Source organism: Strongylocentrotus purpuratus, unplaced genomic scaffold (genome assembly GCF_000002235.5).
Source record: "Strongylocentrotus purpuratus isolate Spur 01 unplaced genomic scaffold, Spur_5.0 spur5_scaffold_18, whole genome shotgun sequence".
Lineage (NCBI taxonomy): Eukaryota > Metazoa > Echinodermata > Echinoidea > Camarodonta > Strongylocentrotidae > Strongylocentrotus > Strongylocentrotus purpuratus.
In genome coordinates this window covers 21,544,493-21,570,331 of record NW_022145603.1, presented here as the reverse complement: position 1 = coordinate 21,570,331, position 25,839 = coordinate 21,544,493, and the positions used below count along the sequence as shown (strand labels likewise).

The 25,839-nt window shown below is 37.1% G+C and overlaps 1 protein-coding gene across 1 annotated transcript; it reads right to left on the bottom strand.

The window, feature by feature from the left end:
* Window positions 1-2,378: 2,378 nt before the first annotated feature.
* Window positions 2,379-25,548, bottom strand: LOC115925488 (trichohyalin-like). Its single transcript, XM_030989447.1, has 7 exons — window positions 25,420-25,548; window positions 11,906-13,780; window positions 11,057-11,335; window positions 10,188-10,334; window positions 4,903-5,133; window positions 4,587-4,851; window positions 2,379-3,508 (listed from the first exon to the last, which is right to left on the bottom strand). Exons 2-7 carry the CDS (start codon window positions 13,682-13,684, stop codon window positions 3,411-3,413), a joined length of 2,799 nt encoding a protein of 932 aa, XP_030845307.1. The 5' UTR covers window positions 13,685-13,780; window positions 25,420-25,548; the 3' UTR covers window positions 2,379-3,410.
* Between the last annotated feature and the right edge of the window lie 291 nt (window positions 25,549-25,839).

Here is a 25,839-nt window from a genome sequence, read left to right as displayed (position 1 = left end):
CGACTACGATCTGATTTTGGAAGAATTTGCAATAGCATTTCATATAAACATTCAAATGATTCAAATGTGAATGATCGAGGATCTAAATAGTCTTATGATTAATGAAATCTAAATTTAATGGATTTCAAACTTCCTTGAAGATGGAAAACCTAAATTGACTCAGAATCACAATAACATCAGGGACCCGTTTCACAAAGCCTTTTTTTCAATGACAAATGACAAAAATCAGTGACAAATCCGCTGATCACCAATCAGAAGCAAGGATTTCAGTAGCTTATAACAAAAACTGTCATTTGTCACTGATGACAAGTTTTGTGAAATGAGCCCAGATGAGTCGTGTGATTGTCTACGATTTGAAGCTGATTCAACTTTTTATTCTGACTAGAAACCTTACATGCAATCAAATTCAAAGTGTTAGTATTCTTATGATCTAGAACCTAACTTACGAAGATGATGTTTACCGGTATGTATCTAAATACACTGTAGATTTGCCATTTTTTGAAAATCGGATCGCATGAGATTGTACAGTGTGTGGTGGGTTAAAAGTACATATGTACATGTATAGTTGTACATATTTAATTTGGTCCATCAATAATACATCCCCTGCATATGTGTTATACATGTACTTCACAATGATAACGTTTTCATGAGTTTTACAAACTACAGTAAATATTCTTATTATATGTCTCTGACTGTGCAATTCTTTTATGTTTATACTGGTTCTTTATTGAAGATTGACAATAAAGTGATACAAAATCAAAACATTCCTTGACAAACATGGGATGGCACATGTATAGGCCTACAGATACAGTATATGTCATGAATGGCTGACTTTGAAATTAAGTACTCGCAATGGACAATCTGGTTTGCCCTAAGTAATAGTCAGAACCATCATACAGTATTTTTCTCTTGAAGAACCACATATAAAGCACTAATTCCAACCAGATCAAATAGCCGCAATTGATCCAGATCGATTGCAAGTCCTCAAAATTCTTTGCACACTTAAAATAACATATCTCACTACTTACATGAACAGTTGCTTTTTCTTTACCAGGAATATCAAACTCCTTTCAAAGTTGTAATACATCTGAATCGATTGTCAAAGTACTAAATTTGATCTTCATACAATATAATCATTAAAAATAAAATGACAAGGAAATTCATAACATACATGTAAATCTTAAATCCCTCTTCCCAAAGTATGAAATAATAATTTGATATAATATCCCATGCACCAATACTGCTAATCTAATGAATTTTACATGAATATTGTATACCACACCATAAATACATTTATCTATACATACATGTAGGTATTCAATGCAGTGTACTGTTTGCACATGACGCAGTGAATCACTTCACTGAAAAGCCCTTATGGTGAAATAAAACCACTTGGATGCTACTCAATAGCAATGTTGACACATGGTACAAAGAAGTACCGGTAATGATGTAGGCTTAACCATATTTTATTGCAAGCCAAACCTACTAATTTTACACTGCAAACATCTGAAATCTCATGAATCCAAATTTGGAATCGCTCAAAGCAAAATTTTGAATCTCTTATACAGCACATGCTTGTGCTGTGAGAAAGAAGAAGTAAAAAAAAGAGTGATAGGAATCTAGGATTATTACGGTATATTACTTTCAATGGCCAAATAAAAGGAGTTATTATGTAGCCCTCCAGTGCATAGCTTCTACAATGCAGGCCTTAAATTTCAATATTTTTAGGGCAAGGCCACTTTTCTGTAGGGCACATTCCTATATTACAGCACAAATAGGAAGAATTGGAAAGGGCACAACAAATCTCCAAGGCCAATGAGAGGGGCATTGAGGCCAATCAAAAGGGCATCCACGGCCATGGCCTTGGATTAATTTAAGCCCTGCAATGTACATGTATGTGTCCATGACATCAATGGCTTTTGGAAGGTGATTTACTGCCTCATGTGCAAGCAACCCAAATTCATTCAATGCATTTGTCTAATAATCAAATGCATTCATAAAGCATTTTTCTTAAACACTTTGACATAAAACATGGCAAGATTTTACTTCTTCCTCTGAGTTTCGCATCAAGAACTAAAGCCTTGTCACAAAGATATATATTACATACTGAGAAGCAAAAGGGAGTAATAACTCTGTGTTTTAACTCAGAGTAGTTCAGAGATTTCTTAATTCATCAGTTTTTCTCATCAAATTGGCAACACTTATTCTTATTTTACACTCCTACATAGTTTCAGAAGAATTAAAATGTTTATCAAATGAACCAATGTGAATGTAAATTGTAATATTAAACTGCAAAATTGCCAATTTGTACACAAAAATAGTGATTTAATATTTTACAACGTGTTGTCAATATAGTAATTTCAATGATTAGATTAAACCTTTTCTGTGATTTTTGCTTTTTCTGCTCATGTATAATGTGTAAATCCTAGCATTGTACATCAAAAGATAATGCAAAAACCTCTCTAAAAGGAGATACTGCACTGCTATATGTACAGTATGGGTCGATAGGACAATTTATATTCCATCACAAAGTCTTTTGGAGGACAGCAATCCAAGAATAACACCCTTCTGGCTCTCAGCAGTCCCTATGGTCTATAACATATGCAGCTTATTTATACAAAAGTTTAAAAATAATTCTTGAAATTTAATGCATCTGCTTTAAGTTTACATGCTCATTCGCAACATGCATTCCATCTACAAACAGATACCATAAATAAGGCTCATTTCTGTGTGGAATGAACATTCTTTTTTCCTGATTAGATACAAATTAAAGCCGACACCAAAACAGTATGGACCCCCTTATATTGACCTGATTACGGGAGGAAAGGTCCATTCTGATAATAGGGGTGTCATCTTAGCAGTCAGGTAAAATAACCACCACTACTATCTAACCAATAGGCTGGAAGCAACCTGCAACAGGTGGATCAATCCATTCTGATAATAGGGGTGTTATCTAGCCAAATGAGCTGGAAGCATCTTGCAACAGGTGGATCAATCCATTCTAATAATAGGCGTGTCATCTAGCCAGATGAGCTGGAAGCATCCTACAAAAAGGTGGGTTGTTCCATTCTGATAATAGGGGTGCCATCTAACCAAATGAGCTGAGGGCAACCTACGACAGACGGATCAATCCATTCTAATAATGGGGGTGTCATCTAGCCAAATGAGCTGGAAGCATCCTACAAAAGGTGGGTCGTTCCATTCTGATAGCAGGGGTGTTTAAAGCCAGTCTGCACTAGTTTGGCCAGGGGGATTAGACCGCCCTGCAAGGTCACTGACAGGTGGTTATCTCATCAAATCAGCTCTCAATGACCGTAAGAAAAAGAGGATAATGGGGGACCAACAGGCACCGATTAGGCATTGTTTGCTATATAGAGGGCGCAAGTAGCTATAAGTAGTGCAGAGGGGCTTTAAACGAAGACGCCTTCAGGGTTGTCCGAGCTCGGTGCTTGCTTGAAGAGGTCTCTAGGGCTTTTGAGCATCTTACGCGCAGGATTGTTTCCAGGAGCTGAAAAAGAGAAAATACAGGGCAAAAGAAATTGATAAGAATGTGCCTTCGATCTAATGTAGACTGGCCTACATCTGCTCCCATAATGCACTAGTGATGAGGTCATTAGCCTGTATGTCTTAGGGTTCTCTTAAGAACAAGAAATCAAAAAACAGCTTTGAACAAAGTTTTGCATTCATTACAGTTAAACATATGAAAAACATTTGAAAATAATTGGAAGAATTTTTTTTTTTTTTTAAATAGGAGATAAGAATTAAAACTTAATAACAAAGTCAAGAACAATTAAGTCTTGGGAGAGATATTCAGCAATACATTTATATAACATGGCATAAATGAACCATGTATGAATCTTGATAATTAAACTGTCATGACATGACAAGTCATTCAACCCACTGATTGGTACGACGTTTGTGAACTTTTGAAACCCGAATGATGGTGTCATCAAATTTCACCCAAAACTCTTACCCATTATATATTTTGTGGCATACACTTTCAATCACAATGCTTGTTATCACTGTTTATCTTGATAGAGAAACTGTCTCATGGAATCTTAGTTAACAACTCATGAATCTATTTATTGTCCAAACAAAAAAGAGGAGACTCTATATATGGTTTTCACACTTATTTTTTGCTTAGCCCTGTACTTTTCTTAGCCCCAGACTTACTTTTTTGACTTTTCGCACACGCTGTTTTAGTCCCGTACTAAGAGCCTATCCAGGAGTAAGAAAATTCATGTTGTTCCCGGAATTGCGGTGTAAGCCTTGCTGTTTTGCAGGACCAACTAACCCTGTATTTTAGGTGGGGCTAGCCCACCTTGGTAAATTTGTGTCTGAACAGAAAGTGGGCTAAACTTAGCCCAGGACTATAGGAGGGGCTAAGACCCCTCTTTAGCTCCACCTAAAGTTTCGGGCTAAGCAAAATTGTATCAGTGTAAAAAAAGCATTTAAGGGGATTAAACCGACTACAGTATTGGACAGATTAATCTGCCAAGGAATAACAATGGATTATTAACTACAAAAAAAGAAATAAAGAAAGAAAAGATTATCCTCTTTCTTCCTTCACTGATATAGAAGCTTACATGGATTTTTGATGAGTTCTCCAAGTTTCTTCTTCTCTCCATCCTTCTCTCGATCCTCTTTCTCCTTCTGAGCCGCCTCCTTTCTCTTTTCTTCAGCTACCTTGTTCTCCTCTTCCTTCCTCTCATCCTCTGCTCTCTTTTGTTCTTCTTCTGCCTTCTTCATTTCTTCTTTCTTTCGTTCTTCCTCCACTCTCCTTTCTTCTTCCAATTTCCTCCTTTCTTCCTTCGCTCTCTTTTTTCGTTGTTCTTCTGTTCTCTTCCTTTCCTCTTCGACTCTCTCCTTTTCTTCTTCCGCTCTCTTCCTTTCCTCTTCAACAAATTTCCTTTCTTCTTCGGCTCTCTTCCTCTCTTCTTCTTCTCTCTCTCTTTCTTCTTCCTGTCTTTTCCTCTCTTCTTCTTCCTTAATCTCCTTGTCGAGCTTCTTAATCTCCTTTTGCTTCTTCTCTAGCAGCCTCTCCACTTCCTGGATGTCCTCGTTGACTTCTTGGAGACTGTCTGCGTAGCCTTCGAGCTCCTTCTGGAACACTGTCAGTTCAACTTGGACAGCCTGTAAACAAAAACAAAAACAAAAACATAATAATGGATTACAGGTAGCTTAAAGCCCCACTGCACTACTTATAGCTACTTGCGCCCTCTATATAGCAAATAATGCCTAATCGATGACCGTTGGTCCCCCATGGTCCCCTTTTTCTTATGTTAATTGAGAGCTGATTAGATGAAATAGCCACACGTCAGTAACCATGCAGGGAGGTCTAATCTCTCCTGGCCAAGCTGTGCGTCTAAAACATTACAAATATACATTATTATCCCGATCACTGGATTCATGCTTACACATTCTCCACTCCCTAGGGAGCATTCCAACCAGTCACCATTTTACAGACGCTCACAGTACTGACCAAACTGCAATGTACAAAGACTTACACATACATGTACTATTCAATTCAAATGAGGTTTTATTCAAGACTTGTCAAAAAGTCCAAAGACTAAAAATGCAAGTTTACATCAAACATAATAAAACAACTATCAGATACAGCTTCAAAAACTGGGTGGACAGAGCCAAAAGTGAATCAATGTCTTGCCAAACGATGTTAGTGCCAGGCTGGGATTCAAACCATCAACGTTTGGATTGAGAGTGAAGTGAAAGAACAAACTACTATAATACGACACCTCGATAAGAAGCAGTGACATCAGTCAGTTCGAAGCAATGCCTCTAAATTTGGTCAAACCAGAAGTTTTGTGACTTGTAAATGCCATTGCCTTCTACAGGAAGAAACTTGTTGTGATTCAAAAATACAGGTATTTAGTGCTGTATCAGTTGTGACTCAATTATTTGGCAGCATCTTAACCACATAATGCACACAAAGGTTTCAGGTTATTATCAGTCAGTAGCCTGAAATGTATTGTAGCTCTTTCTGGAACACTGTCAGATCACCTTGCAATCTTGCACACGAAAAGCAGAGACATGTATGTCAGTCAGAATCCAACTGATTGAAATCTGTTAGAGCTCCACAAGTTCTACGAAAGCCTGAAAGCACCTCGAAAACCATAGTGATAAGGCCCCAAATCAGGTTAGCCTTAAAGCTTCACTGTCCTACTTGTAGCTACTTGCTCCCTCTATATAGAAAACTTCCCCAATCGGTGCCTGTTGGTCCCCCATGATCCTCCTTTCCTTATGTTAGTTGAGAGCTGAGTTAATGAGATAGCCAGCTGTCAGTGACCTCGCTGTGTGGTCTAATCCCTTCTTGCCCAGTAGTATTGATGGTCTTTAAACCTGGCATCTTTTTACCAGTCATAAAAATCATCTTGGACTATATAATGTACTTTTAAAGCAATAAGCACTCAGTTCGACTTGCATATATTACAAACAAATTGAGTTAGGCAGATGGTTAAATAAATCATAAAAAATCTCTTAGCACCAAGGCTAATATTCATACAATCATTAAACCCAATTCCAGGTTTAAACTCCAACTCGTGTGGCTTGAAGCAGGGCATTTATGCGCATTGCCTTAAAGCACATTTCTGTTACCTTACTGCTTAAAGATTTTAATGTATCTACAAGTATACATGTAAATTATACTATGTTTTTAAAATGACAGCGTTTTCTCTCTTTATCAACTAATACAAAAGCGAGAAATGGATTGTAATGCCCTAGTAGAATTGTATTAAATAAGCAAAGAATTTATAAGTTACAGGCATTTTAATTCCAATGACTTTCTGCTATAAAACGCAGTAGAGCGGATCCAGAACGTTGCAATGCGCTATTAAATGCACTTCTGCCCTCTGCAAGACAAACTACATGTACAACAAGTGGGGAAAGTTCTCCCGCCTATTCATCAAGCATACACTGTGAAGCTCTTCATTACAACAAATTTACAATCATACATGAAACAAACCAAAATGGAAAACAAGTTGTGACAGTTTCCGGTTATACATTTTACAAATCCTCATACCTGTAAATATAAACTGCTTTATAAACGTAGACAGCAACTACATGTACTTGTACAGCACTGCAGGTATCGTAGCACCTTACAACATACCGGTAAAGCAATCCTAAAAGGAATTCCTTTGTCCAGTGTTCACCCAATGACTGGTCAGAACAAAACACCTTGGTCCTACTCTCGAAGAGAACCCTTATTTCCTCTTACCTCTCGCCTTCAAGAATTCAAAAGATCTGATTACAAAGGAACTGTCGCAGTGCAATTCGATTAATTTTCTTTTTTAAACCACCCAAATTTTGTTTAATCCCTAAAGAGTTTAATCCCATAAGAGTCGCTTCAGAGTGAAATCTTATACATTGAGCTGTGAATCAAAAACCGAATAGTGATGTTTTGATTGACATTTCTTGACAACATTGACCTTTATCTTTCTCTTCTCCTCTTATACTTTCTTTCTTTCTTTTTTTCTTTCTTTCTTTCTCTCCATCTCCCTGGGTGTCCTTTTCTAAGCATTCTACAGTATGTATGTCTGTCTTTCTCCCTCTGTCTCTCTCTCTCTCTCTGTACGTCTGTCTGTCTCTCTCTCTCTCTCTCTCTGTCTGTCTATCTGTGTCTCCCCCCCTCTCTCTCTCTCTCTCTCTGTCTTTCCCTCACTCTACTTCTCCATGTTTCTCTATTGGTCTCTGCTTCTCTGTAAGTTTGTTTGTCTCTCTTTCCTCCTGTACTTCTGTGTCTGCCTGTGTCTCTCTAAGTTTATCCATCTCTTCCTTTCTGCCCTTGTGTCTGTGTTTCCATAAAAATTCCTATCTCTTCGTGCATTTTTCTGTGTCTCTTTCATCCTGTCTTTTCTCCTCTATCTCTCTCTGTCTGTCTGTCTATCTGTATCTCTCCATAGATCTACATGTATCCATCTCTTTCTCCCTCCCCTTCTCTCTGTGTCTCCATAAACATGTACGTTTCCGCATCTCTTTCCTCCCATGTTTCTCTCTCTCTCTTTCTCTCTCTCTTTCTCTCTCTCTTACTATCAGAACCTGTTCCTCTTTGTCTTTCTCTCTCTCTCTCAATGTATTCATCTCTCTCATTGTATTCATTCCATGTCTACAACTGAAGATCTTCATACATTTGTTCTCCCCCTCTCACATTTCATTGTAAAAACTTCCTTGCACTTTCGCCCCTACCAACCAATCACAAGTAACCAATAAAAAGCCAAGCCCTTCCTCAGAGTATTAAAATAAAACTATGATTTATCATTCTTGGCTTTGGTTGTCAAAGCATATAAAATAACAAGATTTGAAGAAAAAAAACAGTAATGATAATACATACATGCAGAGTAGAGTTACCTGTAAAGTTATTACCAACAAGGGAAAGAGAAACAAAAATTGAGGGAGTTTTATGATGCAAGTTTTATTGCAGGGATTGCTACATGCATTTGAACGTGTACAGGTCAAGCTTTTAGTTAACCCTCACGGCACCGCTTGCACATGTGTATCCGTGTAACCATGGTTACTTTGTCCCTCAATATACACTGAAATGTACGGTAATGTAAATCTAGTCAATGTATTTCAATGTAAAAAAGAAAGAAAAAAAATCAAGAACAAAAGGAAACAAATCAAACAAAGGGAGACTGCCCCCTTTGTTCTTTCATTGTTTCCCTTTCTGTGTCTCTACCTTGCTCTCAGAGAAAGAGACGGAGAGAGACGGAGAGATAGAAACAGAGACAGAGAGAGAAAAGGGGGAGCAAGAGAGATTGAAGCTTCAAGTCAGATAAGCACAATGCTTGATGATGCTTAAATAAACCATTTAAAATAACAATAACTTAATATACTTTTGAAATTTCACCCTCCAGTGAAATCACACACTTGTGTTTCAGAGCTAAACAGGGTCAAAAGGTCACTTCACCAAAGTTCAGCCGACCTTGAAGGCTTCGGTGCCTGACATATTAATAACAGTTGAATGTCGAATACATGCTATAAAGCTATCAATCTAACAAAACAACACACTTTCATGCACTCTCTTCATCATGTCACCAGGTAATAACAACCTGGGGGCCAGTTTCTCGAAACCGTCATCAGTCTAACTTCTTAGAAATCTCATTGAAAGTTTGAAAAGTGTGTTATAGAATTAAAACGTGTTTCTATGCGATGTCCACGAACTTAGACCTTTGACGGTTTCGAGAAACTGGCCCATGGAACCAATTTGGTTGCTTTGTTCCACTTCAGGGAGTGCAGTGATTTGTATGTAATGTTGAGGCAATAGATAACCTTCAACAAATCAATTAAGTAACTTAAGATACCTAAGTAACTGGTAAGCACTTTGTTTTAATATTAATGAAATTAACAGCTTTCCAGATTACAAGGAGGTGTGAGTCGGTTTTAGCGGTACCTTCAGTGGTACGCTCAGCTTTCTGTCTTCACTTACAAACTAATGTTCCCCAGGGAGTGGAGAATGTGCATAAATTGTGGGCGGGTAAGCCTGAATCCGATGACCAGGTAATAATATATCTTAAGCGTTTAGACACATCGTTGTATCAATGTATTGGGCGCTGTATAAAAGCAGAATATTATTTTTATTATTAACCCAGATTCTACACCAAGTCCCTTTGTTCAGATGGTGATGTTATTGGTTGGTCCCCAGACATTAAAAAACATATCGTTGACACATGTCTGTCAAACTCTAGTTATACCTCATTCACACCGCTGAACCAACTTTAAAGCGACCGTTTCCTGGCCATAAAAGTAATTTTTGTTTGATCTGTTGTCGGTCTGGTATCGGTTTCGTTGGTTTGACTAAGATAATAGAGTACCGAAGCTGTGACGTCATAAAAATCTATTTTTAGAATTTCTCAATTTTTTTCTTCATTTTCTGAAAGAGCATCGAAAATAATGTCCAAATGTTGAAACCAATCGAGTATATTAAGTATTGGCTGAGATATGATCATCTGAATGAATATATCTTTTTATTAAGATGGTCATATCTCAGCCAATACTTAACATATTCAATTGGTTTTCGACATTCGGACATTATTATTTATACTCTTTCGGAAAATGAAGAAAAAAAATTAAAAATTCTAAAAATAAATTTTTGATGACGTCACACATCACCACTCTATACCCACAATACCTTTAAGTGAGAAAAACAGACTGAGAAGAAGGATGAAACTACTTACATGAAGATCTTGTTTTGCTTGCTCGTCTCCCTCTCTTTCGATCCTCTCTTCCTCCTTCTGTATCCTTTCATCTATCTCCTCTATCTCCGCTTGTTTGACCTCCGTCTGTTTCTGACATTCGTGTACCTTCGCCTTCAATGTTTTCACCTGCAATAAATAATAACATTAAAACAATCATAGAATAGACTATAATGTCCTTTGGCAAGACATTAATCTACATTTGCCACACTCTACCCAGGTGATGTAAATGGGTTACCTGGCAGGAATTAATTCCTTGAAATGCTAGAGTGCCGTAATGGCAGCCATGCTACAGCCAGGGTAATAATTGCAGAGCGCCAGGAGTGTCAAGTATGACAGATATGAGCACTACACAAGAACCCAATATTATTTAATAAAATGATGATTATTAACTTCTGGACCTCACTTATTTCTCCTGTTTCTGACATTTTTTACCTTCTCCATTCATGTTTTCACCAGCAACAAACACAATCTGGGCCCCGTTTCATAAAATTTGTTATCAGTTACAAATGCTCAATCTAATCTGTATCATAATATGAAAGAAGATGTCATTAAGGACACTGAAAAAGGACAATGATTTAAAAAAAAAATATGTTTGAAGTCGAATATTGATGACAGGATACAAAATGTAGGTTTCTGCATACAATGGAAAACCCAAATTATGTATTCTTTTATCAATATTTGTCTTCAAACACATATTCGGGGGGATATCTTTGCAGAAGTGTGTCTTTAATAAATGACATCCTCTTTCACATTATGATATAATTTAAGCGAAATTTTGCCATCAAACTTTTGGCGAATTTGGGGCTCCCAACACTTAAGAGGCGCTTTGAGGTTAGATTTCTTCTTACCTCCTTCATGAGTCTCTCGCACAGCTGCTGCTCGATCTCCAGCTCGTTCTCCCAGAATTCCATCTCCTTGAGAGCGCTCCTGTTCTTCTTGACCGCCTGCTCAAACTCGATGATCTTATCCTCGATCTGGTCAAACTCCGGATCAAGCTCAAACATCTGAAGGGACAGACAGGCCTCCTCGATGTTGGTGAGTTGTGATATCTGCGTCTCAATCCGCTCCTGTTGCACGCTAACGATCTGGTTCAGCTCGTTGATCTTCTCCTTCTCCTTCTGTCGCTTCTGAGAAGAAAAAAGTTTTTAAGAAAATCACCCAACATGGTACAGTCAAACCTGCTTTAGTGACCACCTGTCTACAAAGACCACTTGTCTACAACAAGCACATTTTTTGTTTCCCTTGAAAATGGTTTCTCATTGAAACATGTACTCAAGGAACCTGTCTACAAAGACCACTTTTTTGTGTTTCCCTTGGGCGGTCACTACAGAGTCTATAAAGTACCTACCGGGTATTCAATAAATGGGTAAAATATAATAAACTGCTACGTATTTGATATTTGACTTTATCATCCATTTACACAATTGGATAATAGTTTGGTTTGTAATAACCTTTAATTTATGTAATATTTCAAATTTGTTTCTTTATTCTATTTACCCAGTGTCTTGTGTCCCAAGATACCAGGTTTGATTTGCATTCATGCTATTTTCTGGTTCCTTTTAAACTTTTATGTTTTTGTATAAAACTGTTTATACCTATTTTAATGTGTTTATTATTTGATAATAAACCTCAAGTTCAGGTCAGTAAGGTTCAGTTCATGTTGTAGGATCCAAGAATTATGTTTTAAGTGGCCTTACCTGATCTTCGTCTTTTTTCCTGGCGACTTCTTTCTGTCTTCTGGCCTCCAAAATTTTGACCTTCTCCATCTCGATGCGCTCCCTTCTTGCCTTCTCTTTCTTCTGCAGCTCCTCCGCCCTTAGAATCTCCAACTCCTTCTGTCTCTCGATCTCCTTCAGTCGCTCTTCCTCCGTTCTCCTGGCGACCTCCGCTAACCTAGCCTTCTCAAGTTCCAAGGCCTTGAGCCTTTCATTCTCTCTCTTCTTTAATTCTTCTTCAAGTCTCTTTTTCTCCTTTTCTATCTCCTCCTGTTTTTGTAGTTCATTCTCGCGCTCCTCCTTCTGCCTTTGTACCACCGTCTGTCTCTCCTTCTCTGCCATCCTGACTTTCTCCCACTCCGCTTCCTGAAGTCTTAACTTTTCTCTTTTAAGTTCTTCATCTTTATGTCTTTGGAGTGCTTTTTGATGCTCAATCTCTTTTTTCCTTAATACCTCTTCTATTTTCCTCTTTTCTCTTGCTATATCTCTCTGCTTCTGTATTTCTATTTGACGTGCAATCTCGTGCTCCGCTATACGCTCCTCTTCCCTTATCTCAGTTTCTCTCCGAACTCTTTCTATCTCTAGCTTTCGCTCCTCTTCCTTCTGCACTTCTCTTTGCCTATCCTCCTCTCTCTGCTTTTCCAATTCCTTTCTCTTTCCTTCTTCCATCTTCTTCTGTTCTTCAAAAGCTTTTGCTTCTCTTTGTAACCTATTCCTCTCTGCTTCCCATTCCTTCTCTCGCTCCAAGGCTGCTATTCTTTCCGCCTCTTTTTTCTTCTCTGCTTCTTTCCTCTTCTCTTCTTCCTTCTGACGTTCCAACTCTTTCCTCTTCGCCTCTTCTTTCAATTGTGCTATCTCCTCCTCCTTAGCCCTCTGTTCTTCTCTTTGCCTCTCTTGCAATCTCTCAAGTTCATTCTTCTTCTCATCCTCCTTCTGCCTATCCTTTTCTCTCATCATCTCCTCCAAATGTCGAATCTTACGTTCCTTTTCTTCCTGCTCTCTCAGGTACTGTTGTCTCTGTTGTTCAAGTTCTCTTTGTTTCTCTGCATCTTTCAAACGTTCAATTTCCCTTATCTTCACCCCCTCCTCCACCCCTCTCACCTTCGCCTCCTCCTTCCACCTCTCCCTCTTTCTTTGTTGTTCCTTCTCGATGGCTAATGCATGCTGCCGTCCTATCTCTCTATTATGGTCCATAAATCTCTCCCTTTCAATTTCCTTCATCTTCTCAACACCTTGATCTCTCTCCATCTCCCTATTCTTCTCCTCGTCCTGCATCCTCCTTTCTTCTTCCTCCTTCCTCAGCTGGGCGTGCCTTTCTAGCTCTAGTCTTTGGAAGGCACCGTGCTTCCCGCCCCCACTCGTCGACCCCTGATACGCCGCAACTCTCAAATAGTCATCATCACCGTCAACACTGAAATCAGCCAAGGTCATGAAGCGTTCGTCAGGACTTGACAGGTTGAGGCTCGTCACGGAGGACGGCCTACTGCTGTGCGGTGTCTGACTAAACGGTGTTGTTCCTTTCCGTTGGAGGTAGTAGCGGACGTTCTTGGACATGGGACCCCATTTCTCTAAGGCACGATAAGGGCTCTCCTGCGGGTGCAGGATACGCTCAGTCTTTGGAGATTTCTCGAAGAGGTTGAAGCGCCCGACCTGACCCGTCGATTGAGCCAGAGCAACGACTACTTCCTGGCAGGTCGTGAACTCGTTGATCCCGCACACCACTCGCGGGAACCCGTCCACCCAGACCTTTAGCTCCACCATGGCTGGTAGAGGGCGCTGTCTATTTATGAGGCCATTGTGATGTCATCGGGGAAGATCCATAATGGTGAGGAGTGCTTCTTTAGGCAGCAGTGGCACCTGGAAGAAAAGAGAGTACATTATGAGAATAAATAAAATGTTCCAAGTAGTATTCCAAGATCAGAGTACAACCATACAGAATGTAGATGTACATGTACATTTTTAAAAATAATAGAATCTAGCAGTTCTGGTACATGCAACCTTGTTCAAAGTTTATCCAAGTTTATCAGAAAATACATTTGCAATTTACATCTATGCTGTTCCAAAAATTTTAACATACACAGGTTGGCAGATTGTACGAACCAAATAATGTTTATGTACATGTACATACATTGTACATGTACATGTATAGCAACAGTGATAATGATAATTAAGATAACAGTAATAATTAGTAATAATAGCAATGATGATGATGATGATGATGATGACAACAACAATAATATTAATAATAATAACAACATCAACACTCCTGACGACGGATAGTCAACCTGTTCGAAACATCGAGCCACTCATCCTCTCCAAGCGCTATAGTTCTCCTTAGAACTATAAACTAAGAAAGATAACAAACAGTCCTTTTCAGGACTACACACCCCCATAAAGATCACCGAGTCAGAGTCCTTTTCAGGACTCCTAAATCCTCTCTCTCTCTCTCTCTCTCTCTCTCTCTCACATGGTGCACTCGCAAGCCTACTGAACATCAACATACCATCTTCTTTCTCATTTTCTACCAAATTTCCATCTAAAGAGTGTAATGTTTATTTCACCATGTGAATGTAGGTTTTATAATGAAGACAGCACCTTTATATATATATATATATATATACATGTATATATATATATATATATATATGTCAAAACTATGTATCCAGGAATCGTTGTGAGTAATAAAGGGAACACACCGTGTACATGTAAATACTCCAAGAAATGTAGATGTAATACGGTGAATTGTAGACAGCACATTGGCATGTATGTCAAAGGTATGTATCCAGGAATCGTTGTGAGTGAAAAGGGGAACACATCATGTTAAAATACCACAACATCAAGTACAACCACTCATTCACGGACTAGTAAATCCTCTACACATGGACAGTACAGTAACGACCAGACAATCACGTTTTACAGCATGCACGCTAATAGCGATACGCCACGCCCCCGGGCTATTGCGGTGAGAGAATGAGAACAAAACAAAGTTTACTGACAGACATTCCAGTCATTCATTAGCATTCTTAATGGGCGATCCCCTTCAAAGGATCAAAAAGACTACTGTCAACGTAAATACATCTAGCCTAGCTTCAAGCACATATTATCCCCACTTACTGTATTATTTAACATTACTATTGAGTGATTGACTTTTCTTTCAAGAATGAAAATTTAGGAAGGTATTACTCGGTCTGTGCAAGGGCGCTGGTGACTGAAGGGCCATATGCAAGATATACTGTACTACTGTACTATTACGTGTATCTTTCTGTTTTTGTTATTGTTGTTATTATTATAATTACTATCATTATCACTTCTTATCATCATCATCATCATCAATATTAAAATCATTATCATTATTGATACTAGTACTACATGTAATGTTATTATTATTTTTTATTATACTTGTATTATATTTATTACTATTATTATTGTTAATGTCATAATTTGATAATTATTATCATTTTCATTATAATCAATATTAGCATTGTCATCATGAGCATAATCATCACCATTAGCCTATCATCCAATTTCAAGCATGAAATTACTGAACAGTGGACCTACATACATGTACAGTACATGTACATTATTTACGGGAGCCCTTTTTTACTTTGGAGTTTTGAAATAAAAAAGTAAGATCATCCACATTGTAAATGTGGATACTTTTCTATACTGTAAAATCATGAATGATCAGTGCAAGTAACTTCTTGATCAGTGTCTGCATGAAATCGGATTCCAGGAAAAACTACTTACTGAAACATTCCCTCTCCCCCCTCCCCCCCCCCCCCCAAAGTGCCTCCATACATATAGCTTCATCTAACCTGTGTGACATACATGTAACTACACCCTCTGACTACTAAAATACAATTAGAAGAAAACTTCTGCACAAAATGAACGAAGGGGTCATTTCACTTCACTTGATTTCCATACTGTTGGATCAGAATGGCATAAACTCCTTGCAATCTACACAGAGTTAAAGCCCTCCTGTATCCGAATAGACAATATAATATATCAATTGGAGACAATACTCAAGAAGATAGCAAGATTTCAAACTAGATTAAAAACTTACAATAATCTACTTATGAATGGGCCTTGAGGTGAGTCTAGCATGACACTTTAAAGTCCTCTCAAATCTGATTACCTATTCATCTAGTCCTGGCACTGCTGAGATAGTGAGAATGATAATCTTAGACCTGGTCTATTGTTGATCTGATTCTTGCGGTGGGTTTTGAAAGAAGAACTTTCTATTTATAAAGCCCTCCTTGACAGCTCTCAAACAGAGATTGTAAACACTGCTAATAATGCATGCAATCTTTGATCTCAACTAGGGTCATCTGTTAAACTCCAAAGTATTTTGAGTTACAACATCTAATAGATACCGATCCATTAAGTACGTCAGAATGACAGAATGACAGATAAATGTACAGTTTAAATCTTCTCAGAACTTTATTAATCAAAGTAAAGACTCGAAGAAGAAGAAGAAGAAGAAGAAGAAGGAAGAAGGGGAAGGAGAAGGAGGGGAAGAAAGAAGGAGGAGTAGTAGAAGAAGAAGAAGAAGAAGAAGAAGAAGAAGAAGAAAAAGAAGAAGAAAAAGAAGAAGGAGGGTAAGAAAGAGAAGAAGGAGAAGAAGAAGAAGAAGAAGAAGAAGAAGAAGAAGAAGAAGGGGAAAGAAGAAGAAATAAAAAGAAGAAGAAAAAGAAAGAAGAAGAAGAAGAAGAAGAAGAAGAAGAAGAAAAAGAAAGAGAAGAAGAAGAAAAAGAAAGAGAAGAAGAAGAAAAAGAAAAAGAAAGAGAAGAAGAAGACAAAAAGAGAAGAAGAAGCAGAAAGAAGAAGAAGCAGAAAGAAAAAGAAGAAGAAGAAAAAGAAGAAGAGAAAAAAAGAAGGATAAGGAGGATAAGAAGAAGAAGAAGAAGAAGAAGAAGAAGAAGAAGAAGAAGAAGAAGCAGCAGTCATTAATATATGCGAATCTGAAATTGAGAATTTGGTTTAATAGTGCTTGCTAGTTGTGAGTGCTGTAATCAGGGACAACTCTCAAGTTTGTCATGTACACAAATATCAATCATTTCTACTTTCTTTATTATAAGTGCCGTCTCCCTTGGAGCACTACTCAAAATAGAAGGCCCTCCTATATTAAAAGACTGACAGAAGGCCCTCCTATATTGAAAGTTAAAGATGAAGTTGAGTTCTGGTCATGTGATTGCATTGTGAAAGAAACCGTGTGGAACCGACCAGAAAAGGTTGATCATCTAGCATATAAGAATTTGTGTGTATTATTGCAAGGTTCTGGAATCATCAAAATGATAAGAAATTTGGCCAAGTTACAAACACTATACACAGAAAGATGTATATGGGACTACACGAACAAGTGGCGTATAAAGCCTCCCCCCCCCCCCCCGATTTTTACGATGTTACATGCATATTTAGAATATGAAGGCATTTGAAGAGCCATGCTTTTCAGGGAACATGTCTTATCTGATGTTCTTCCACACTTGCATAATAAGAATGAGTAACGCTCACAAATTATTTTTCACCTCTTCCCAGAACTAAACCTTCTCTTTAAATACCGGTACATTTTGAAGAATTGAGATTTTAGTAATTTTGTGTGTTGGAAAATTGTTCCTCCACTACATCACAGTGACATAACCAACTGGGCAATTTGAAATACCCATACAACTTCAAAAACTCATAACTTTACTCCTTTTGTATCATTTTAGTTCAAGTTTTCAACATTCTGTGACTCTGATTTTGTTTCTGCTTTCTTTAGAGTAGTTTGCTACATGCATAAGGGTAGGATTTCCTTTCAAAATTAAAGGGATTGGGTATCTTTGTCTCAGATTCTGAAACAAAATCCTGGAGTTAGCTCATGCTGCAATCCTAATTATAAACCTTTAGGTCAGTCAGGAACCCCATGACGTTTACAAGCCGATCGCCCATCTGATTATCAAGATATTTATGATTGGAATTCGAAATGTCAAAAACAGTTTTCTCAACGGTCGGTGTAACACTGAAGTCTATTGGGGAAATGAGTACGTACTATGGTAAAACTGGTCACTCAAAGAATTTTTACTTTTTTGAGGCACTTCATGATCTTTTTGTAGCGCAATTTTTGAAGCACAATGTTTTTCAATATTATGCCATATCAAAGACGCTGATAACATGTACAATGTACATTGTAGGGCCATGCATCTCGGAGTTGGCATTAAACAATGCCTTTAAAGGACTGCCATGAGAACCGAACTTTTGAATTCCTAACCTAAATTTCACCCCAGGTGGGATTGTGCCGCCCACACAAAGGTAATAAAGAGATTCAACTGTCAATTGTAAAAAATATCTTTCTCTATCTGTCATAACACCTGTGTGTGACCTTAAACCTGAATGATTTTTAGTTCAATTCTGTCTTTTGCTTCAATTTTGAATTCACACAGTATGGCTAGAGAGAGAGAGAGAGAGAGAAAGAAAAAGAGAATGATAAACATGTACTTCTATGTCGGTACTTGACAGAATCAATCAGTCAGGATGTAACATTTGCATACTAAGTTTATGTACACTGTACATTCTATATGAGGCATGTTTACATGTACATGTACATGTACATGTATGTAGCCCTTCCTTACAATACTTTTAGGTTTATGTTTATGTTTTCTCACTGATTTGTTTGCTTGGCGATAAGAATACAAGTGAAGCTTGTTCACACGGATAAGCAATAAATGGACCTCCATGACAGTCTTTCAAGATCAAGACGAGTTTGAGTAATGTACAATAAAAAAGTTAAATACATGGGAAAGAACCTGGATAAAATATATTGTGAAATATTACATCTACATGAACAATATACATGTACAGGTACACAGGGAATAATTTTCCTGGTATCGCATCGCAATTTGCTATGCATTTTTGCATGACTGCTATACAAAATATTGTTTGTGTAGCAGTTTTCTTCCATAGAAATGTACAGAATTTCATTTGAAATATTTATCCATCAGCTGAAATTGCTAATCAAAATATTTGAGGAAAATTATTCCCTGGGTACATGTACACGTATGTCAAGATTTATGTGAATTTTAAGCAACTAAATAGTATTACATGTATGTACTGTAAGTTCCTTCTCTAGAAAGTGTTTGCCGACAGTTATCTCCCGACATGTAAATCTTTTTTGTTCTTCCCTTTAACACCTCAGTTTTACCTAAGAGATACCAGCTTATTCAAATGTAATTCTCTACACACACTTGTTTCAATAAATTATCTGAATAAATTATTTCAGTAAGTTATCTCAATAAATTATTTCATTAAATTATCTCAATAAATTATTTCATTAAATTATCTCAATAAATTATTTTAATAACTAATTTCAATAAATGATTTCAATAACTAATTTCAATAGATAATTTCAATTGATAGTTTCAATAAATTATTTCAATAAATTATTTCAATATTGGTAATTTTGCAAAGTCAATGTGTTGCACAAAGTGATCCTACCATCAATAAGTGGTGCCTACAGTATTGTCTCAAGTGTGCAAAATTGCACATGAGGCAAACGACGGCTGTGCAGAGAGGCGACGAGAGCAACCAAACATTTAATTAAAACTGAATGCTACAGTGTATAACAGACATGTACTTTTATGTAAATCCTCTTTCCTGGTTACCAAATAATTTAAATACCGAGCCTTTGAATATAACTGTTACAGTCTCACAAATATTTGCAAAGCAGCGGGAAAGTCAACACAAATAGGATTATCTGGAGAAAATCTGTGAATTTTGAAGACACGGAAATAGACTGCACCTCACAATACATAAGAGGGAGGAGAATTAATACCATGCTAACTTTATCTGGACTGATAATCTGTTAAGGCTAAATTGACAACATTCTTTTAACAAATACAAATGTACCTGCATCTTTAAAGATAAACTTGAGTTCTGGTAGAAAAAGAAAATGAATTTTCACAGAATAAAATGAAACTTGCACTGAATTTTCGAGATCACAAATAAACGTCATTTGCCAATCAATTTTGATAGAAAATCTATACTGGCTGAGTAATGAGCATAGAAAGATAAGGACATTAAGGTTAGTAGCCCCGACACCATTTGTGTAGTCCCATATACATCTTTCTGTGTACAGTGCTTGTTACTTTACCAAGACTGGGCCAAATTTATTATGATTATGATGACTCCAGAACCTTGCAGTACACACCAATACTTACATGCTACATGATCAACTTTTTTCTGATCCATTCCAGACTCTTTCTTTCACAATGCAATTAATCACATGACCAGAACTAAGCCAATCCAATCTTATCCAGGAATTTGTAGAGTGCCAAAATCTGGTTACCTAAATCAAAGGTGCTGCAGGGAGGTGAGACTTTAACTCACATGCCCTGGGTGCTGATGAGAGTGAAAAACTTCTGAATATGGCGTCCATGATGCATCTGGGAAAGACTAAGGTACATGTAGTGGCTAGTTTTACGCAACACCAACAGCCAAATATGCCCACACAAAACTACTGAAAATAGGATTAGCTGAGAATGTGTTCATGTGACAAATGCTTGCGTGACTTGCTTGGTTTTCTCATTATTCTCTGATTATTCACGGTTCTCAGCATTTGATGAAAACGAATCTCATTGCTTTTATAAGATTGTCCATGACGGCGCTTCAAATTTTCAGTATCATTATTTCGATGTATTGCAATTACATGTAAGTCAAAACATCTTCCCAACCTCTTCAAAACGTAGACAAGAACCAAATATAAGAGACTTTGCAACTGGCAAAGTCAATGAGATAAATGAAAACTCCTGATTTGAGTGCTTTTCCTCAATTCCCTGAGTTTTTCCCCAACATGGAAAAAAAGGACTTGCCAGATTTTCTCCAATTCCATTATAGCTAGAAAACCTGTCATTACTCTGCAATTACGGTAAATACCTTTTCTACTTAATTTGTTTTACACTTTTGTTCTGTTTTGGAGCCACAAAGATATTAACTTTAATACTGAGACTTGATCACTTAATGCTCTAATGTGGCTCCAATTAGATTGGTCTCGCTTAGATTGATTTGCGTGAATTTGTTTGTCTTGGAATCAGAAATAAACTTTAATAAAGATTACATAACAAGTATCTTCTAAAAGAGAAGTTTGAATTCTGGGAAAGGTGTGAAATATTGTGCAAGCTTTTCCATTATTTTTATGGCATTGTGAAATAATATCATAGAAATTAGAAATGTATCTTGATATTATAGGAATGCTCATCAAATTCGAAAGGTGACACAGCTGAAAAGAAGTGTTTGGACCAAACTTCATGCCACATGTTTGTTAAGTCCCATATACACATTTATGTGTACAATGCACGTTTATAGGAAACTGAGTTCCTTTCTTATCATTTTGAAGATTCCAAAACCGCACATTATCACAAATTCTCATATGTCAAATAATCAACCTTTTCCAATAGGCCATTTTTGTGTCATGTAATCAAATTTAATCCTGGCTGCTTAATCCAAGGCTTGTGCATAAATCTTTGTAAAGTGCCATGTTAAAAATCATTTCATTCACCTGTTTTGAATAATTGTATTTCAATTAAATTTCAATAGTCAGAAAGAGAATTGCATACACTACATGTTGTTAAGAAGTACTTGTCAGCCATTATGCTTATCCTACCTAGCAAAAATTAATAAAGATTTGTGCATTAGTTGTTATTTCATTATGAAAATGGTTAATTGCTTTCTTTTACAATTCAACGCACCATGGGAAATCAACTTTCTCTTGGAATTCAGAGCTGACAAGAACTGTAAAATGGGATGACCAATTTGAACATGTGTACGTCATCAGCACAGAATGTCACTGTCAGATCGGTAGAAGGCCAATCGTTTCAGTTCAGGTTGATAAAACTCCTCACGGGAGCAGAAAGAATTTGAGTGGTTGTAACCTCCTGGCCTTGTCTAGACCTACGGGGCACATTCCTAAACAACTCTAGGTCTACTGTTTCAAATACCTTCCAAAGTTCCAAGATGATTGGCCATGTTCAATTCCATTTTGGGTTCAATTTATTCTTTTTCTTTATCCATCATAAAAAGCAACAATGATGATGATATAAAAATTAAGATTGGGTGAGATTAAGGAAAAATGGAAACTCCTGAATAAAGTTTGCCAAAAACAAAAAAACAAAAAACTTGCGAGGCGTAGTTCCCAACGTAGGCCTACTGTATACACAATAAAAAAGAGTCAATACATGACAGAATAAGAAAAGAACAAAACAAAATAAGATCTAAAATGTAACGGTATTGATCTAAATACACATACAATAATGAAATAATTTTTCCTATTAAAAGTTCAAACCCACGTCTGAATGACTTCATGCCTACACATTGTGTGTACATGAGTCAGAATTTCAATGTAGTGTCATATTTAATGTTGTTCCAAAAGTCTACGATGTGATTGTTTCACTCAAATTAAAGCCTAGGGCTCTAAATTGTTGGGACAGGGGAGCCTCAAAAATTTGATGGCTAAATTTCCCATTAATTGTATGATGAGGTGAAAGAAGATGTTATTTAACAAACACTTCTGCAAGGATCTTCAAAACAATTGTGTTATTAGTAGCCTAGTCATTTATAGACAAAAATGGATGAAAGGATACATGTACAGGTACATGTACTGTACATGTACAAACTGAGGTTTTCAGTGTAAACAGAAAACCTAAATATGGTGTTCTTTCATTAATATTTTGCTCAAAAAACATTTGTTTTGAAAATCCTTGCAGTAGTACTAGTGTTTATTAAAATGACATCTCTTTTCACATCATTATAAAATGCACATGTACAGTAGGTGAATTTTTGTCATAATTTTTTGGCAAATTTTGGGTTCCCAACACTACAGAGGGGCTTTAAAGCTGATATTCTAAGCAAATAAATGACCCTTAATTTGGTACCTATGGCAAGCATATGTTATTTATAAGTTTTTCAATTACTTAGTATATCACCGAAAAATTCTTGCTACTCGAAATCCTTGATTGAAATGTCGAAAATTCCGCCTCTCTTTGCATAGAAAATCAGTCACGGCGCTGGTCTACTATATGACATCACGTCCGGGAAAGAGTATATTCAAGTACCCGGATGTTCCATAGAAAGCATGTGCAGAGAGATACGATTTTCTGCTTATTTTTGTTTCAAAGGCTGAAAAGTCTAATAAATCATAGTATCAATATAAATTCCCCTTTTAAAAATTATGACATACTGTATACTGTACATGCCAACGATGTGCTTTTACCGGTAGTCGATATTTTCACTGTGTAATTTTTTGTTTTGGTGTTGAAATCGGCCCAGGCACGGAGTGCACAGTAGCTGTCTGGTAAGTGGGCCCATGCACAGTTCATTACCATACATACAGTGATCTCCCGATGGTTTCTTCTTCCTTTTTCCCATGTCTTTCGCCTTTCTTGGCCCTTCATCTTCTTCCGGCCATGCTGTGCATTGTGCAAGATCTACCAATTCTGACACCGGTAGTCAGGAGCAAGTCTTTGTTAGTTGTTTTTCTTAGCTGCATGGTAATGTCGCTTTTATTCTCTTGCAATTGCCGATAATATATAACTAGCGCACGTACATGTACGTTCCATCACAAACAAGCCGCGCCTAGAGCAGCGGCCTGGTCTTACCTCCCGATTCTGCTCGCTTCACGAACGTTCGTGCAAGAGCTGCATCACTCGCGGATAAATATTGTTCGATCACTAGACATGATCTCGTGATCATGATCTCGTTCAAGTTTGATATTTTACAACATAAAATGTTTAACTGGTACTGTATCCTTTTTTGATGCAGTAACACACATCTATGATAAGTACTATCATGGTTCTAGGCCGATTCGTCATTTTACAAAACTGCTCCTGTACCTTATCTGATGACAAGATAATGCATCCGCCTATTCATACGTGCATGATTTAACCTTGTTTCCCAAGCAGTAAATTTGTCTTAAATCTCTACCAAATAGGTGAATATGAGGATATAAAAAGAAATCAGCGATTGGAAAATGTTGCTTTGTTATTCTTCATTCAAATGAAAACAGAAAATCCATTAAATATACCCATTTACTACAACAAATCTAAGCTCTGACAGGATAGCATTTACGTAGGGATGTCACTGCTATTCACTCTCACTGAGCCCATGAGTCCCGTTCGTGACGCACGGATAGAGGCCCGACTCTACATGCACTTCCGGGTTTAAGACTTAGAAGTTTGGTAGAGTTTACTCGCATAAATTCACCATTCTTATTCTAAAATGCACAAAGTGGGACTTCTCCATGTTAAAAAGAAAATAAGAATCTACATGTACATGCATATATTTGATTGTCATTTATAATTTACACAATGGTCTAAATAAAAGCACAACTACAATTTTGTAACTTGCGATAATTTCTTGGTGTTAATGGCCATTACAGGCATACTACAACTTTGACTTGGGCTTGACCACTCCAGCAAAGCATAGATGCATATTGACCTCTAGCACTGCATACTTGCAGTGAGGAAGGTATTATTAGACCTATACACAAATATACACACCAAACAATATTGCATAGACTGCACTGCACATAATCATGCCGATGCGGCTGTAAGCAAAGTTTGACAGTAGATTTACAATTTGAATTTTTAAATTATTCTTTTTAACACCAGTAAGTTGAAAAAAATGTATTTTACTGCTATTTAGGTGTCATCAATGCAACTGTCACTAAATTACCGATATTGGGTGAAATCAGTTGAGTTTTGTACAGTGGTGTTTGAAATGTTGAGAATCAAAAGCACAGCTTTTACTACACAGCCAGGATAGCTAGGTAGGGATGCTCCTATGATATGTGTGGGCTTGACCTGCACCAAAATTGACACAGTCCCAAATACCGCATCTATCTTCATCTAGTAATAGTAGATCTAGACCATATCTAGACCAGATGTAACTTTAGAAATTATTAAAACATATAGATTTGTTATAAATCCAGAAACAATTGCAACATAATGAACATTTCGCAAATTGTAAACAACACTCGATCTCGACATCCATCCATGTTTAGACTATTTGCAATCACGATCACTGAGCATATTTATATTTATAACAAATTAGTTTGTGTCACTTGTCAGATTGTAGATTGTGTTATTCAATATTTTATGGCATAAAACTTGAGTGATTTCAAGTCAATCAAAAAATTCGCAAACATTTTGCGACTGAAAAAGAGACCCTCTGCACTGCTGCTCTGCTGTGCACCCGAGCGAGCGACTGCGACCCCGAGTGCAGAGGCGCTGTAGGCCATAGCGCTTGGCGAAGCCAAGACTGCTTGCTGTGCCGAGAACTGCTCTAACAAACGCCGTGTCCAGTGCAGTGAGTGCCTATGCTTGGGTATGGCTTCAATTCGACCGCAACAAACAACAGTCCGAAAAAATGCACACACAAACAGGATTCTACTACAGATAAATTATTGACATTTAGAGAGAAAATTGTCACAGGCACCATGAACATTAAGTTTTGCGATATTCTGAACTTACGATTAAGATGATTTCCGTCTGCAAATAGTCAATTTTGGGGTACTTTTGCCACGCCTAACTTCTCGTTCTGAAATCCTTGTTTACGATACAACTTTTCAAGCTTACCTTCAATCAAGGCTTACGGCTTTTTTTTTTTCTCTCTCTCTCTCTCTTATTATTTTGTTATATTTTTGTTTTTGTTATGATGATGAATTCTATGTTGTCACTGTTGCTAAATATTAACGTTTTTATTGGTTTCGACGGAAGTATAATTTAAAGTGAATTTGCCATTTATTTCTGCGGCAGATACTTTTTGTTGTCGTATTCTGAATGATGAATGATGAATGTAATAAAACTACTCAATAATGTTGTTACATAAGTTTGACAAACTAAACTTTATTTTACTTTTGACTTTTCATAATTTTATTTTATTTTTGTTTT